A 14,360-nucleotide genomic window follows, 5' to 3' on the forward strand; every position below is an offset into this window, starting at 1 on the left:
GGCCATGCTTCTAACACAGTGTTTCCCAACCAGTGTGCCTCCAGCTGTTGCAAAACTACAACTCCCAGCATGCCCGGACAGCCTTTGGTTGTGCGGGCATGCTGGGAGTTGTAGTTTTGCAACAGCTGGAGGCAAACTGGTTGGGAAACACTGATCTAACAACCAAAAACATAACTATGCTCCTAATCCCAACCAGTGCTCTTAATGCCCTTACATAGTAATTATTCCCCCTTCATGCCACGAACAGTATTTATGCTCATATTGTGGCCCCTCACAGATTTATGTCCAGCTGTGCCCCCATTAATATGCCCTGTTATGTGTCCCCAGTAATATGCCCAGCTGTGCCCCCAGTAAGATGTCCAGCTGTGCCTACAGAAATATGTCCAGCTGTACCTACAGAAATATGTCCAGCTGTGCCCCCAGTAAAATGCCCAGCTTTGCCACCAGTAATATCCCCAGCTATGCCCCCAGTAATATGCCTAGCTGTGCCCCCAGTAATATGCCCAGCTGTGCCCCCAGTAATATGCCCAGCTGTGCCCCCAGTAATATGCCCAGCTGTGCCCCCAGTAATATGCCCAGCTGTGCCCCCAGTAATATGCCCAGCTGTGCCCCCAGTAATATGCCCAGCTGTGCCCACAGTAATATGCCCAGCTGTGCCCACAGTAATATGCCCAGCTGTGCCCACAGTAATATGCCCAGCTGTGCCCACAGTAATATGTCCAGCTGTCACCCCAGTAATGTCCAGCTGTTCCCCTAGTAATATGTCCAGCTGTTCCCCTAGTAATATGTCCAGCTGTTCCACTAGTAATATGTCCAGCTGTTCCCCTAGTAATATGTCCAGCTGTGCCCCCAGTAATATGCCCTGTTATGTGCCCCCCACAGAAAGTAAAAAGAAAAGAAACACATATTTACCTTGTTCCTGGCAGCAGGACATCAGCTGCTCTGGTCTGTGGAGGAGGCGGGCGCTGGGAGGAATGATGGAGCAGGGAGCCGACGCCAGCTCTCTGCTTCATCGTAATACACAGGCAACTGTCTCTGCTTCCTATGGAAGCCGGGACAGCTGCCAGAAGGCCGGACAGAGCTCCCCCGTACTGGGACAGCGGGACAGCCTCTGCAATCTGGGACTATCCCGCCGGACTAGGAACGGTTGGGAGGTATGCATATTTGGTATCGTTGTAATTATACTGACCCAGAGAATGAAGGGCATGGGTCAGTTTTCCTGCAAACGAAACACAGTGGGAACAAAACCCATAAAACGGTGTAGGAATTGCATTTGTTTTCCAATTCCACCCCATTTGGAATTTATTTACTGCTTCCCACTACATTATATGCCATAATTAATGGTGTCAATAGAAAGTACAATTTGTCCAGCAAAAAATAAGCCCCCATACAGTTATCTAAACAGAAATATAAAAAAGTTATGGCTTAAGGAAGATAGGGAAGAAAAATGAAAACGCAAAAACAGAAAAACCTCCGGTAGTGAAAAGGTTAAAAATACACACAATCACACAAAAAATAAGCCCTCATATGGCTATATGAGTGAAATTTTTTAAAAGTTTATGGCTATTGGAATGTGAGAGGGAAAAATGGAAATGCAAAACCAAAAATGGGCCTGGTACTTAAGGGGTTAACATAGCTAACCACACTCATTTTCTTACCAATATTTCAAAACTGGAGTTAGTGGCATGAACAGCAAAATGTTGCAACATTCTGTGCAAGGGACCACAAAAAAGGTGCAAAAACCCTATTTTGTGACTTTTTGAAACAAGAATTCAGGAGTGCAGGGCGTAATAAATTCCCCCCTATAATTTCAAAGATTTATAAAAATAGACTGTTTGCACAGACACATACCTGTAGTCCACCTGATTAAAGTGCTGGTTTTCTTTTGTTGCCACTTTTGTGGCCAGCCCCTGCCGCTGCTTTGATTGACAGGACCAGACAGTGGCTAAGCAGTGAGTCCTGTGCCTGCGCCTAAACTGGTAGAAACCTGGTGTAAAATAAGATCGCCCCGCTCCCTCCCCATCACACCTCAGAAAAGTGGTAAAGGCAGTGCAGGGTTGGTGGTTTTTAGAAGGTTGCAAACACAGGGCCAGATTTATCATTACACTTACATCTTACTCCACTTTTACATATGTCCAAAGTCACTTTGGCTAAGTCAGATTTATTAATGGTCCCTTAATACTGTGAGAAATGTGGTTTGACGGTAGCAGTTTATCCTTCAGTAAGCGGCTTTACAAAAGTCGCACGTCTTTACCAAAAAGTCGCATGTTCTATTAAAAAGTCGCATAAGATGAACATTTTTTTGTGACTTTTTAAATTGTCGCAATAGTAAATCTGTCTAGAGATTAATTTACATAAGAAAACACACCCACTTTCAGAAAACTGGCGAGCACTCCGTAGAGCCAATAAAAGTTGCACATTTTTACGCTGTTTTAGCGATTGCGCAATTATTTTTGACTTTTTCACTCCATTATTTTGACTTGAGCTGATGATAAATCTGGCCCATAGTGTTTTAGACTTTTTCACAGCAGAAAACTGTCAAGAAATGATGATAAATCAGGCCCCCTCCTGATCTGTTGGTAGGTAAAGGGGCTTTCCGACATTTTATTATTAATGAACTTTTCTCAGGACAGGTCATCAGTATCTGATTGGTGGGGGTCCGACACCCAGGACCCCCGCCGACAAGCTGTTTGTGAAGGCACTGGTGGTCGCAGTAGCGATGCAGCCTTCTCACAACTTTTCCTAGGCCAGTGACAACACGTTCATCAGTCAAATGGCCTAGGCGCAGCCGAGCCCCTTTCACCTCTATGGAGCTGGTACCAGTAGAATTGTAAAATGTATGGCGCTGTGCTTGGTAAGCAGGGAGAAGGCCGCTGCGTGTCTTCTCAAACAGCTGATCGTGGGAGTCCCGGTTGTGGGACCCCCATCGATCACATACTGATTACCTATCCTAAGTAGTAAAATGTCGGAAAACCATTTTATAAAGTAAGGGGAGCTGGAAGATACAAGTAATGGTCACACAAAATATTGATTTCCATCCCTGCAGACTTTATGTTGACAGGTCCAGAGAGAAGTCTCACTCACTGACTGACAGTCCTCCTTTTATCTCACTTGATGTCAGTACAGTAAGCTTCTCATGCACCGGTCTGTCAGCATACTGTACATTTTAGCCGAAACAGGAAACACTGTAGCCGGCAGTTATTGGCGGGATCATACTCGTATGTGAATTCCAACCATAAGAAGACATATCACAGAAGTGAGCTTCAAATGTGGAATTTACAAATAAAGTAAAGCAAATGTCCTGCTATGACTACTGGGGGGAATGAGAAAGGTCAGGCTATGGTGTCTACTTGAGAAAAGGGATGCCCTGCTGAAAAGGTTAGGGAAAGAGGGCGAGAAACAGTTGTCCATGATGGTAGTAGATGCTACTCTGAGGCAGGTAATGGGGACACTGCAAGCTGGACAATATGAGCTGTTTTGGGGATTGCAGTTACAAGCATTACTAGCAGTTAGCATTACCTTTTCACTGGTACCCGTAAACACTAATACTTTCCACATGTATTACTGAGGAGCCACCCATCATCTCCAGAAGGTTATGTGTCCTGCTGATTGGTAGTATAGAGTTCCTAGATTACAAAAATCTCATGTGTGGTACCGAGTTCTAGTAAAATTCTTCCAGATGTGTTCATAGCCTAAAGTACAGTGCACAGAAGTATTTACATCTGAAACATGCAACAGACATACCTTTGGCCATTTAGGATTCAGCAGTCGTGCTTTAATGGCATCAGCTAAAGCTTTCTCATACTGCGTAGTTTTAAGGTAGGCGGCCGACCGGTTACTATACAGTATACAGTTCTGTGGATCGACCTGCAGCGTCTCGCTGTACAGCTCAATGGCCAGCTGAAAGTCTCCATTTTTACAAGCGTCATTGCTCTGACGAACTTTCTCGATAAATTCTTCCTTGCTGAGAATAGAGTTGTCCACCACTTTTCCTCCAAATGCTTTCACAGCAATGGCTGATGACTGTAGTAACAAATAAGAGGAAAGCGGGAATATTAATAACAGCTAAAACCATCTATACAAAGCAAATAATACAGACAACGGCCTCATTTATTAAAAGGACCAGACAAAAAGTGAAGTTGCAGCAACATTTTATCTTCCATTTTTAGAAAATTGGATAGAAAACACAGTTATTTGATTGGCTGTCATTAGCAAAAAAAAATTCTAGTTTATAAGCTTCAATGATAATTCAGTATTAGTTTCATGAGACCGAACCTGGAACACAGCAATGTGAACAAAACCACTCAGATCCTAAAACACAAATGAGGCCTGTTTCACACTAAAAAATTTTAAAATAAAACTGTCTTCCTAATTGGTCAGTTTAGTGCGGCATATTGATGGGATGATTCACATGAGCAATCCGAGTGATGACTGACTGGCCACATCTACATAGTGGATGATCAAAATCGGTGTATGGCTAGCTTTAAAGAGGACCTCTCACCACAAAATACAATGTAATCTGAAAGCACCATGTTAAAGAGCAAAAGAAGCTGAGCAGAGTGAGATATATATTTACAGAGAAAGATTCCGAAAACCTGAAATTTATATATTTATTAAAAAAAAATACAAAAGATACAAAAATATACATCAATCTGCTCAGCTCCCTCTGCTCTATAATATGCTGCCTTCAGACTGCATTGCATTTTATGTTGATAGGTCCTCTTTAAGTAGGTTGTCGGATGAAAAATATTCTACATTTCTTCTTTTCCTTACTTCTCTGTCCACCTCTGAAGTAGATGCATATGCTTAGTACCATCCTTCAACTACCACTGTCTATACCGCAAATATCAGCAGCGCTGGTTTTTTTTCTGTAACTTTGTTATAAAGAGACTTTAATGTAGTATATGCAGTCTGATTTTCATTTTTTAGATTAATCATGGGATAGCCCCATTAATCCTACATTTCTCAGAACAGAGATGCTTGGAGTATACAAAAAGCCCTGTCAATCAAACTTAGTTGGGTAGGGAGAAGCCAGTAGGGGAGCCGACCAGCTAAAACTTCTCAAAGAGCCCTGCACATTTTAAAACTATGGGGCGTTTTAGACGCTGGTCTTAATAACCCCTATACTGGGCGGTGGATCTGTCGGAGTTATGAAAAGGCGCCTGCTTCTCCATAACTTTGGTGGATCCTCTGCCACTTGTAATTGTAAGAAAGGTTCCGAGCGGTCTTAAATTTGGACCATTTTCTATGCCCAAAACAGGCGTAGAAAATAGTAAATGAGACAGCCTCCCGCCCATGCTATGTCCCCTTTTTTAGACCTGGGGTGAGAGGGGAAAAGAAGTAATTCTCTGAAATAATGCAGTAATTCGGAGAAGAGCACAGCTCAGTGGAATCAGGGAACCTGTTGGTATTTCATGCTGCCTGTGGAAGCATGGACCTTAACCTCTTAAGGACACAGGGCATGCAGGTACGTCCTAGTACTTAAGGACACAGGGCGTACCTGTACGCCCTGTGTATTTCCGATCACCGCCGCGCAGCGGCACCTTGGGTCAATGCCGGGGGGGGGGTCACAGGACCCCCCCCCCGTATAGGTGATCGCGGCGGATTAACCCCTTCTATGCCGCTACCGCGGCATAGAAGGGGTTTGTGTTTGAGGGAGCGCATAAAGTCCCCGCGATGCTGTGGTGGGAACTCGATGTCTCAGAAGGCAACCCAATGCCGAGTCCTGTTCCTGAGATGAGTCAATAAAAACACAATAAAAGCACACAGAGCTATGAGCACTGGGTATTGCGGATGTGCTAGCGGCCATCTAGCAACCCATGTCCTCAGCTCTATACACAAAATCCCAGTGACAGGTTCCCTTTAACATCAGTGGGACAACAGAAATCAATGAAAATTGAATGTATCATTAGAAAATGACCTATTGTTTAAATCAAGTTCTTATGTTAAACATATCTTTTTAGAATGTATAGAGATTTTTGTTTAATTTTCCATGTCACTATATTTTGTAAAAATACCTAAAGTCATACTTTTGGACTAGCCACTATGTCTAATAATTTGTTGAGACTTCCTGTTTTGTACAGATAAGTTCTCAGCACCCATCACACTATCATCACAGGTAGAATTGCAATAACAGATATCACCTTTGTATATAGATAACACGGGATACACCATTCACAATAGGTGATTATCACAGCTTATCAGTTCCCTCCTGACCTCTGCACAGATTGCAAAGCATGCCTAGAAAAATCTCCCATATAAGTCAATGAGGTCAACCCCTGCCCCATGGGCCATGTGGCTGCTGTCAAAGGATTTTTTTAAAATATAAATAGGGACATGGACAATAACAAAATATTATAAAAAAAATGCAAAAAAATATTTATGTTTAACATAAAAACCTGATTTTAACAATAGGTCATTTTTTTATGACCTATTCCCTTTAAAGGGGTTCTGTGCTGTAGACCAACCGTACTTGTCAAAGGGTCCCTTGACAATAATCTGATTACTAAATGTTACCTATTCTTCTTTATAGAGTTCTTCTGCTTTTTATTTTATGGTAGATTCTTTTCTGGTATAAAGTAGATCAATGTCTGACACAATTTGAACTAAAATGTAGTTTATTTTACTTGAAAACTATGATAAAGGCAAAAAACTTTTATATGCTTTAAAACAATAAAATAGAAAATGTACAGTGTTTTTCACAGTAGCATTATATCATTTCTAGCAGATAAAAAAGAAATACAAGCGCCCACAGAAGAGCAAAGGTAACAGTTAATAGCTTATAGTTAGCGTTCCCAAAGTAGGGCACTAAATTACAAACAGCGCTTTCATTAGGAAACAGGCAGAATACCAAAGGTGTATGTCATCACTGGTTAGACAAAACTACTACTTAACTTTAAATATAACCCCAAAATAGTAGGCTTTTACTAAAGCACAGGCAAAACAAGACATTTAGGCATGGCAAATTCTCACTGGAATGCAAAAAAGCAAACTGTTATAAGTTTTTTTTTTTTCTGTTAATACGTATGTAGTCAGTAAATATTTGAAAAAGGAAAAAAAAACTGTAAAATAAGAGAAATGAAACACTATAGTTATATACTGGAATACCCACCAAGTTAACATTTTCTAACATGCAAGGAATGAAATAAAAAGAAAGCTCTTCTCAGGTTAATGCCTTACCTCTACTATAATGTTACAGGACAATTCAAATCAGAGCCTAAAAGCGCATGCAGGAAAATATTATGATCTTCTACGCATTTCAGACAACTCGTCCCTATTCATGACTTGTACTGACCTGGTCATTTTGCTAAAATCAGTACTGAGCAGCTCCAGTGTCCACTCAACACAGAGTACGAGCTGGTAGGTCTTCATACTGTTGAGCTCCAAGATCTCCCTGCCCTCCTGAAGCTGATTACTAGAGTTGTGAATCGAGGACGGGGTAAGAGAGTGCTGGAAGCTCCTGAGGACTCCCAAACTTGTGAACTGTACAGAGCTGGAGCTGCGCAATACAGATTTTAGCAAAACAACTGGATCAATTCAATTAAGTGATTCAGCATTTTGCTCATGGTATCTGTCACCAGTTTTAAGCTGCCCTATCTGAGCATCTTGAAAATACTGTAAAATGATAGCTCCAGGCTAGCAGTTTACTGCATATATTTCTAGAATGACCTCAATAATAAAACAGTATGCAATAAACTCCTGAGCTCCTCCTAGTGGTAGCTGGAGGCAGCCAGAATTGTATCATTCAACTCTATGAAGAAGATTTATCAAGGCTGGCATTTAATACGCTAATCGTACTAAGAAATGCACTAGAATAAGATGTGCCAAACTTATTAAGAGATGTAGGCCTCCTTAAAAAATCGGCAGTCTGTAGTAGATAAAACAAATAAATAGGTGCATAAATTGGCAAAGACAAACACAATCACATGGAGAGTGCACAAAACACATCGGGACATCAAGTAGTGGAAAAGGTGGGATGGGGAAACAAGTATAAATAAATACAAAATCAAACCATGTGGCTCCCCCACCTAGAAAAAAAAACATGATTCACAACATATACACAGACCCGGCTAGTGGCACCTCCGAGATCCTTCTCTTGTCTGGTCTCGTTACCACAAAACGCAAGGAAATTTGGTGTCGCTGCGAAAAAATAAAATCCTGAAATTTGGATCAAAATCAATTTGCTTGTTTTGATTCGCTGAACACTAGTCTGTAGGCCAGAAAAACTAATTATGTTGGTCCCTCCCGCTAAACCCCACACACATTTTAAAAATGTAGCATGATAAAATTCATTGTATGTCCGTATAGGGGTTTGTAGATCAGTAAGAACAGTGGCGTAACTACATAGGAAGCAGGGGAAGCAGCTGCTTCGGGGCCCGGGCTGCCAAGGGGGCCCGGCGCCCCAGCAGCGTGTGTGACAGTTTATTTTCAAGTTAGTTAAATATCGTGTTCAGGGCCCCTTCACAGCCGCTAGTGTGATCTAATTTTACTGTCTGCTAAAGTCTCCTGGTTTGGGATTCGAACCCACAACCTCCAATCTATCAGTGAATCAGTGGCAAAGCATTTACCCTCACAGCCATAAAGGCTGCATTACAACTGACTGTAAAAAAAATCAAAAAAAAAATCTATACACATGACCGCTGCCCAAACACACCTAGCACTGCTATATCTGTATATGACAGCTGTCCCTGCACACTCAGCTCTGCTATATCTCTATATATGACAGCTGCCCCAGCAAACCCAGCTCTACTTCATCTATACACATGACAGCTGCCAAAACACAGCCAGCTCTGCTACATCTATACACATGACAGCTGCCCCCAACACACCAGGCACTGCTATATCTCTATATGACAGCTGTCCCAGCACACTCAGCTCTGCTATATCTCTATATATGACAGCTGCCCCAGCAAACCCAGCTCTACTACATCTATACACATGACAGCTGCCGGAACACAGCCAGCTCTGCTACATCATTACACATGACAGCTGCCCCCAACACACCAGCACTGCTATATATCTATATGACAGCTGTCCCAGCACACTCAGCTCTGCTATATCTCTATATATGACAGCTGCCCCAGAAAACCCAGCTCTACTACATCTATACACATGACAGATGCCTAAACACACCCAGCTCTGCTACATCTATACACATGACAGCTGCACCAGCACACTCAGCTCTGCTATATCTCTATATGACAGCTGCCCCAGCAAACCCAGCTCTACTACATCTATACATGACAGATGCCCAAACACACCCAGCTCTGCTACATCTATACACATGACAGCTGCACCAGCACACTCAGCTCTACTATATCTCTATATATGACAACTGCCCCAGCAAACCCAGCTCTACTACATCTATACACATGACAGCTGCCGAAAAACACAGCCAGCACTGCTACATCTATACACATGACAGCTGCCCCAGCACACTCAGCTCTGCTATATCTCTATATATCTATCTACTGTATAGCAATACTTAGAGATATATAGATGTAGCAGGGCTGGTTGTGCTGGAGCAGCTATCATATATAGAGATATAGCAGAGCTGAGTGTGCTGGGACAGCTGTCATATAGAGATATAGCAGTGCTGGGTGTGTTTGGGCAGCTGTCATATGCATAGATGTAGCAGAGCTGGGTTTGCTGGGGCAGCTATCATATATAGAGATATAGCAGAGCTGAGCTGGAACAGCTGTCATATAGAGATATATCTGAGATACTGCTATATCTGTATATGACAGCTGTCTCAGCACATTCAGCTCTGCTACATCTCTATATATGAACAGCTGCCATGTGTATAGATGTACACTTAGCCAGCTATAACAGTAGAAGTCTCATATTTTTTCAGACAGCCTCAAGGAAGCTCGTATGGTCTAGTGGTTAGCTGCTCTGCCTCTGAAGCAGAAGGTCGTGGGTTCGAATCCCAGCAGACTCTTTTCTGAAATATAAGCACTGAGTCCATATAAGGACATACAGGGCGGGACACAGGAAGAGGCTGCATCGCATCGCTGACATGGAGGTAAGTAGAAGTGTTTATTTTATTTTTTTTAATACCCGACTGTTACTGCCATGGGAGAGCGGAAGGCACCTGATATTGGCACCTGATATTGGCACCTGGGGGGGGGAGGGGGGTTGGCACCTGATACTGGCACATGGGGGGGGGGAGAGGCACCTGATACTGGCACATGGGGGGAGGGGGGTTGGCACCTGATACTGGCACCTGGGGGGGGGGAAGAGGCACCTGATACTGGCACATGGGGGGAGTGGGGTTGGCACCTGATACTGGCATGGGGGGGAGGGAGAGAGGCACCTGATACTGGCAGGGAGAGAGAGAGGCACCTGATACTGGCATTGGGGGGGGGAGGGAGAGAGGCACTTTATACTGGCACTTTTTTTGTGGTGGTGGGGGGGGGAGATGGCACTATGATACTGGGACATAGGGGGGGGGAGGCACCTGATACTGGCACCTGGAGGGGAGAGGGGGGGTTGGCACTTGATACTGGCACATGGGGGGGGGGAGGCACCCGATACTGGCACATTGGGAGGGGGGAGGGAGAGAGGCACTTGATATTGGCACTTTTTAGTGGGGGGGGGGAGATGGCACTATGATACTGGGACATGGGGAGGAGAGAGGCACTTGATACTGGCATGTGGGGGGGGGGTTGGCACTATGATACTGGCACATGGGGGGGAGAGGCACTTAATACTGGCACTTTTTTGCGGGGGAGATGGCACTATGATACTGGCACATGGGGGGAAGAGAGAGGCACTTGATACTGGCACATTGGGGGTGGGAAGGAGAGAGGCACTTGATACTGGCACATGGGGGGAGATGGCACTATGATACTGGGACATGTGGGGGGGGGAGGCACTTGATACTGGCACATGATGGGGGGCACTTACTGGCACATTATTGGGGGGCATTATGGGGGACACTAGGCCGGCAGCCTATCAGAGGCCGGACACTGAGCGGCATCTACTGGGGCACTATATATGGGGCATTTTATACTGGTACATTTTGGGGGGCACTAGCAGGAAGGGGGGAGAGGAGCACTATGGGGGAATTTACTGGGGGCACTATATAGGGGTATTTTATACTGGCACATTATGGGGGCACTATGGGGACATTAGCTCAACTGGGGGCATTACAAGGGGGTATTTTTTGCACTGTCACATTATAAGGAGAATTATTACTACTGGGGGGGGGGGCATTATGGTGGGTTTTATTACTGCCCCATGGTATGACCCCCTAGTAGCAGCACCAGCCTCTCCCTGCTCTGCTATCCCTCTGCCCCTTCTCCAAATCCTTATTATAAAATCTTTCTCATTAGGATAAAACACAACATCAGCTCCGCCGAGCCCCCGACCAAGTGTGGAAGTGGCGTCCGAGATCCCCAAGGGCCAAGCCATGTAACTGTAAGTGTTCATGTGGAGTATGTTTATGTTATGCACATATAGCCTACACTGTGCCCCACAATATACAGTATACCGCTACACTGTGCCACACAATATACAGTATACCTCTATACTGTGCCTCACAATGTACAGTATACCTCTATACTGTGCCCCACAATGTACAGTATACCTCTACACTGTGCCTCACAATATACAGTATACTGCTACACTGTGCCCCACAATATACAGTATACCTCTACACTGTGCCTCACAATATACAGTATACTGCTACTGTGCCACACAATATACAGTATACCGCTACACTGTGCCCCAGAATATACAGTATACCTCTACACTGTGCCCCACAATATACAGTATACCTCTACACTGTGCCCCACAATATACAGTATACCGCTACACTGTGCCTCACAATATACAGTATACTGCTACTGTGCCACACAATATACAGTATACCTCTACACTGTGCCCCACAATATACAGTATACCGCTACACTGTGCCCCACAATATACATTATACCTCTACACTGTGCCCCACAATATACAGTATACCTCTACACTGTGCCTCACAATATACAGTATACTGCTACTGTGCCACACAATATACAGTATACCTCTACACTGTGCCCCACAATATACAGTATACCGCTACACTGTGCCACACAATATACAGTATACCTCTACACTGTGCCTCACAATATACCGCTACACTGTGCCACACAATATACAGTATACCGCTACACTGTGCCTCACAATATACCTCTACACTGTGCCACACAATATACAGTATACCGCTACACTGTGCCACACAATATACAGTATACCTCTATACTGTGCCACACAATATACAGTATACCTCTATACTGTGCCACACAATATACAGTATACCGCTACACTGTGCCAAAGGAGTGGGGTTTACACAGGAGGAGGGAGGTGCGAAGCGCGCTGAGGGGGGCCCTTACAAATATTTGCTGTGGGGCCCAGTCACTTCTAGTTACGCCCCTGAGTAAGAACATATTTAGGCTCCGGATGGTATACAGAATACTGGTCTTGAAAATGACTTGGTGTTAAAAGGAAGAAATTCACTTTGAGCCCAACTAGATTAGCTAAAAGCCTCTTACCACGGCAGTACAAAACGTGCAGGTCTCTCACTCACAAAACCATACAACATATCATGGACATGGTTAACTGAACACTGGTACATGACAGTATACAAATTCCAACATTACTGAATATCCATTTGACAATATTTACAACCATATAGGGGCATTTTAGGATATTAACATACATACAATGAAGGGCTGGGGGTGGCAAGTGACCTGGGTGCTGCTGGGGTTGTGGAAAGGAAGGGACCCCACCTGGCACAATACAGTATTATTCAAAAGAAAAATTAGTTAAAGGGGTTGTCTCACTTAAGCAAATAATAAGTATTGTTCTTTCAGATGGGCTATGAATGAGAATGGCGAAAACTATATCTACTTCAACACGGAAACCAACCACTGCATTGGTAGTGCAACAGCATAACTGGCATTGGCGCTAAGCTAGGCCATCCTACTTCACAGACAACGTGAACAATGCAAGACATAGACCAGCACAAGCTGCTGGCAATAGTTAAATCCTGCTCAAGCATTCAAAACCAAAAGCCCAAGCGGCCCACCAAAAGGCCACTATATGAGGCCGGAGTTCAGCCCATCTTCTCCCAAAAGGAACCCAGAGGGGTTTTAGGGCTGTGTCCTGTTGGTCCATCAAGAACAATTCTCAGGAACCCTGTTTGGAGACTAATGGTACATGATGCTGGCAGTTTCCCCTGTGGTCACTGCCTCAGCCATGATAAAGCCCACTAAATTAACTGAAAATTTTTATACTGGCAAGAGCATACACAGTGCCAGGTACACCAAGGGAAGTGTACTGTGTCTTAAAGCAAACGGTTGGTTTTGCATAAAAATGTAAGATTAGCTAGTGAAGAAAGGGATGCAAATGAGCCACCAGGTGTAAGGCAGCTATCCTATAAGTCAATAGTCAACCCTTTAAATAGGCGTGGAAACATGACTCAGATAATAAATAAGACAGCATCTCATCTGCAGACAGCTGTTTCAGGGTAATTTCCACTCATCAGTACAGAGCAGAGAGTACTGGCTTAACTATCCTTGGGGAGAAAGGGGCAATCACCCCAAAACAGCTGTCTGCAGATGAGATGCTGGCTTATTTAATATCCGAGTCATGTCTCAAGGCCTATTTAAAGGGTCGAACATTGACTTATAAGATAGCTGCCTTACATCTGGTGGCATTAGAGGCAGAGCTTGTTAACAGCTTATTTGCATCCCTTTCTTCATAGAATTCCAGAGGAGTATGTATGGCCTATAAGTCTTCTCACACCAACTAAGGCACTCTCTCCCCAAGGAGAGATAGTACCCCCAAAAAATTAGCTAGTGATGCATAGTAACTGTACCTGGTGCACTCCTTTCAATTACTGTATCTACTGATTCCTGGATCCCTCTTTTCCCACCTAAGATGGCTACCAGCTTATCAGACTTCTCCTATGTACAAAGTGCAGTGGTAGTCTCAGACAGCCCAACTGCCCTTGGATGTTCTAGTGACCATAACGGGAGTCATATCAAGAGGTATCCCCATGAAGAATCTATACACAGGATAGGAGATAAATTCAAGATTTCTAGGGGCCCCGCTGATCACTAGTATGGGGATTTCAAATCCATTTTAACTTCTCTTGGTCAGATACATTTTTCCTGGAAGTAAACAATAACATATCAAATAATTGTCCATACGCCGCCATCCACATTTTACATAGTAAAAACATATTACTACAGTGAATTACACATGCCAAGAGAGTTTACATAACATTTGTATGACCAATTCTTCACTGGGAGATACATCTACAATTGGATTAAGAAGGATAATCATGTATAGCCATTCATCCTCACTGT

At 43.8% G+C, this 14,360-nt stretch overlaps 1 protein-coding gene across 1 annotated transcript in view; it reads right to left on the minus strand.

Moving 5' to 3' along the window:
- Nucleotides 1-14,360, minus strand: part of TTC28 (tetratricopeptide repeat domain 28) — a 611,240-nt gene that overhangs the window by 510,681 nt on the left and 86,199 nt on the right. Inside the window, exon 2 of the mRNA XM_044275399.1 lies at nt 3,745-4,023. Coding sequence (XP_044131334.1) covers nt 3,745-4,023 — 279 coding nt within the window. The remainder of the gene's footprint in view (nt 1-3,744; nt 4,024-14,360) is intronic.

This window comes from Bufo gargarizans, chromosome 1, assembly GCF_014858855.1.
Source record: "Bufo gargarizans isolate SCDJY-AF-19 chromosome 1, ASM1485885v1, whole genome shotgun sequence".
In the NCBI taxonomy this organism is placed as follows: domain Eukaryota; kingdom Metazoa; phylum Chordata; class Amphibia; order Anura; family Bufonidae; genus Bufo; species Bufo gargarizans.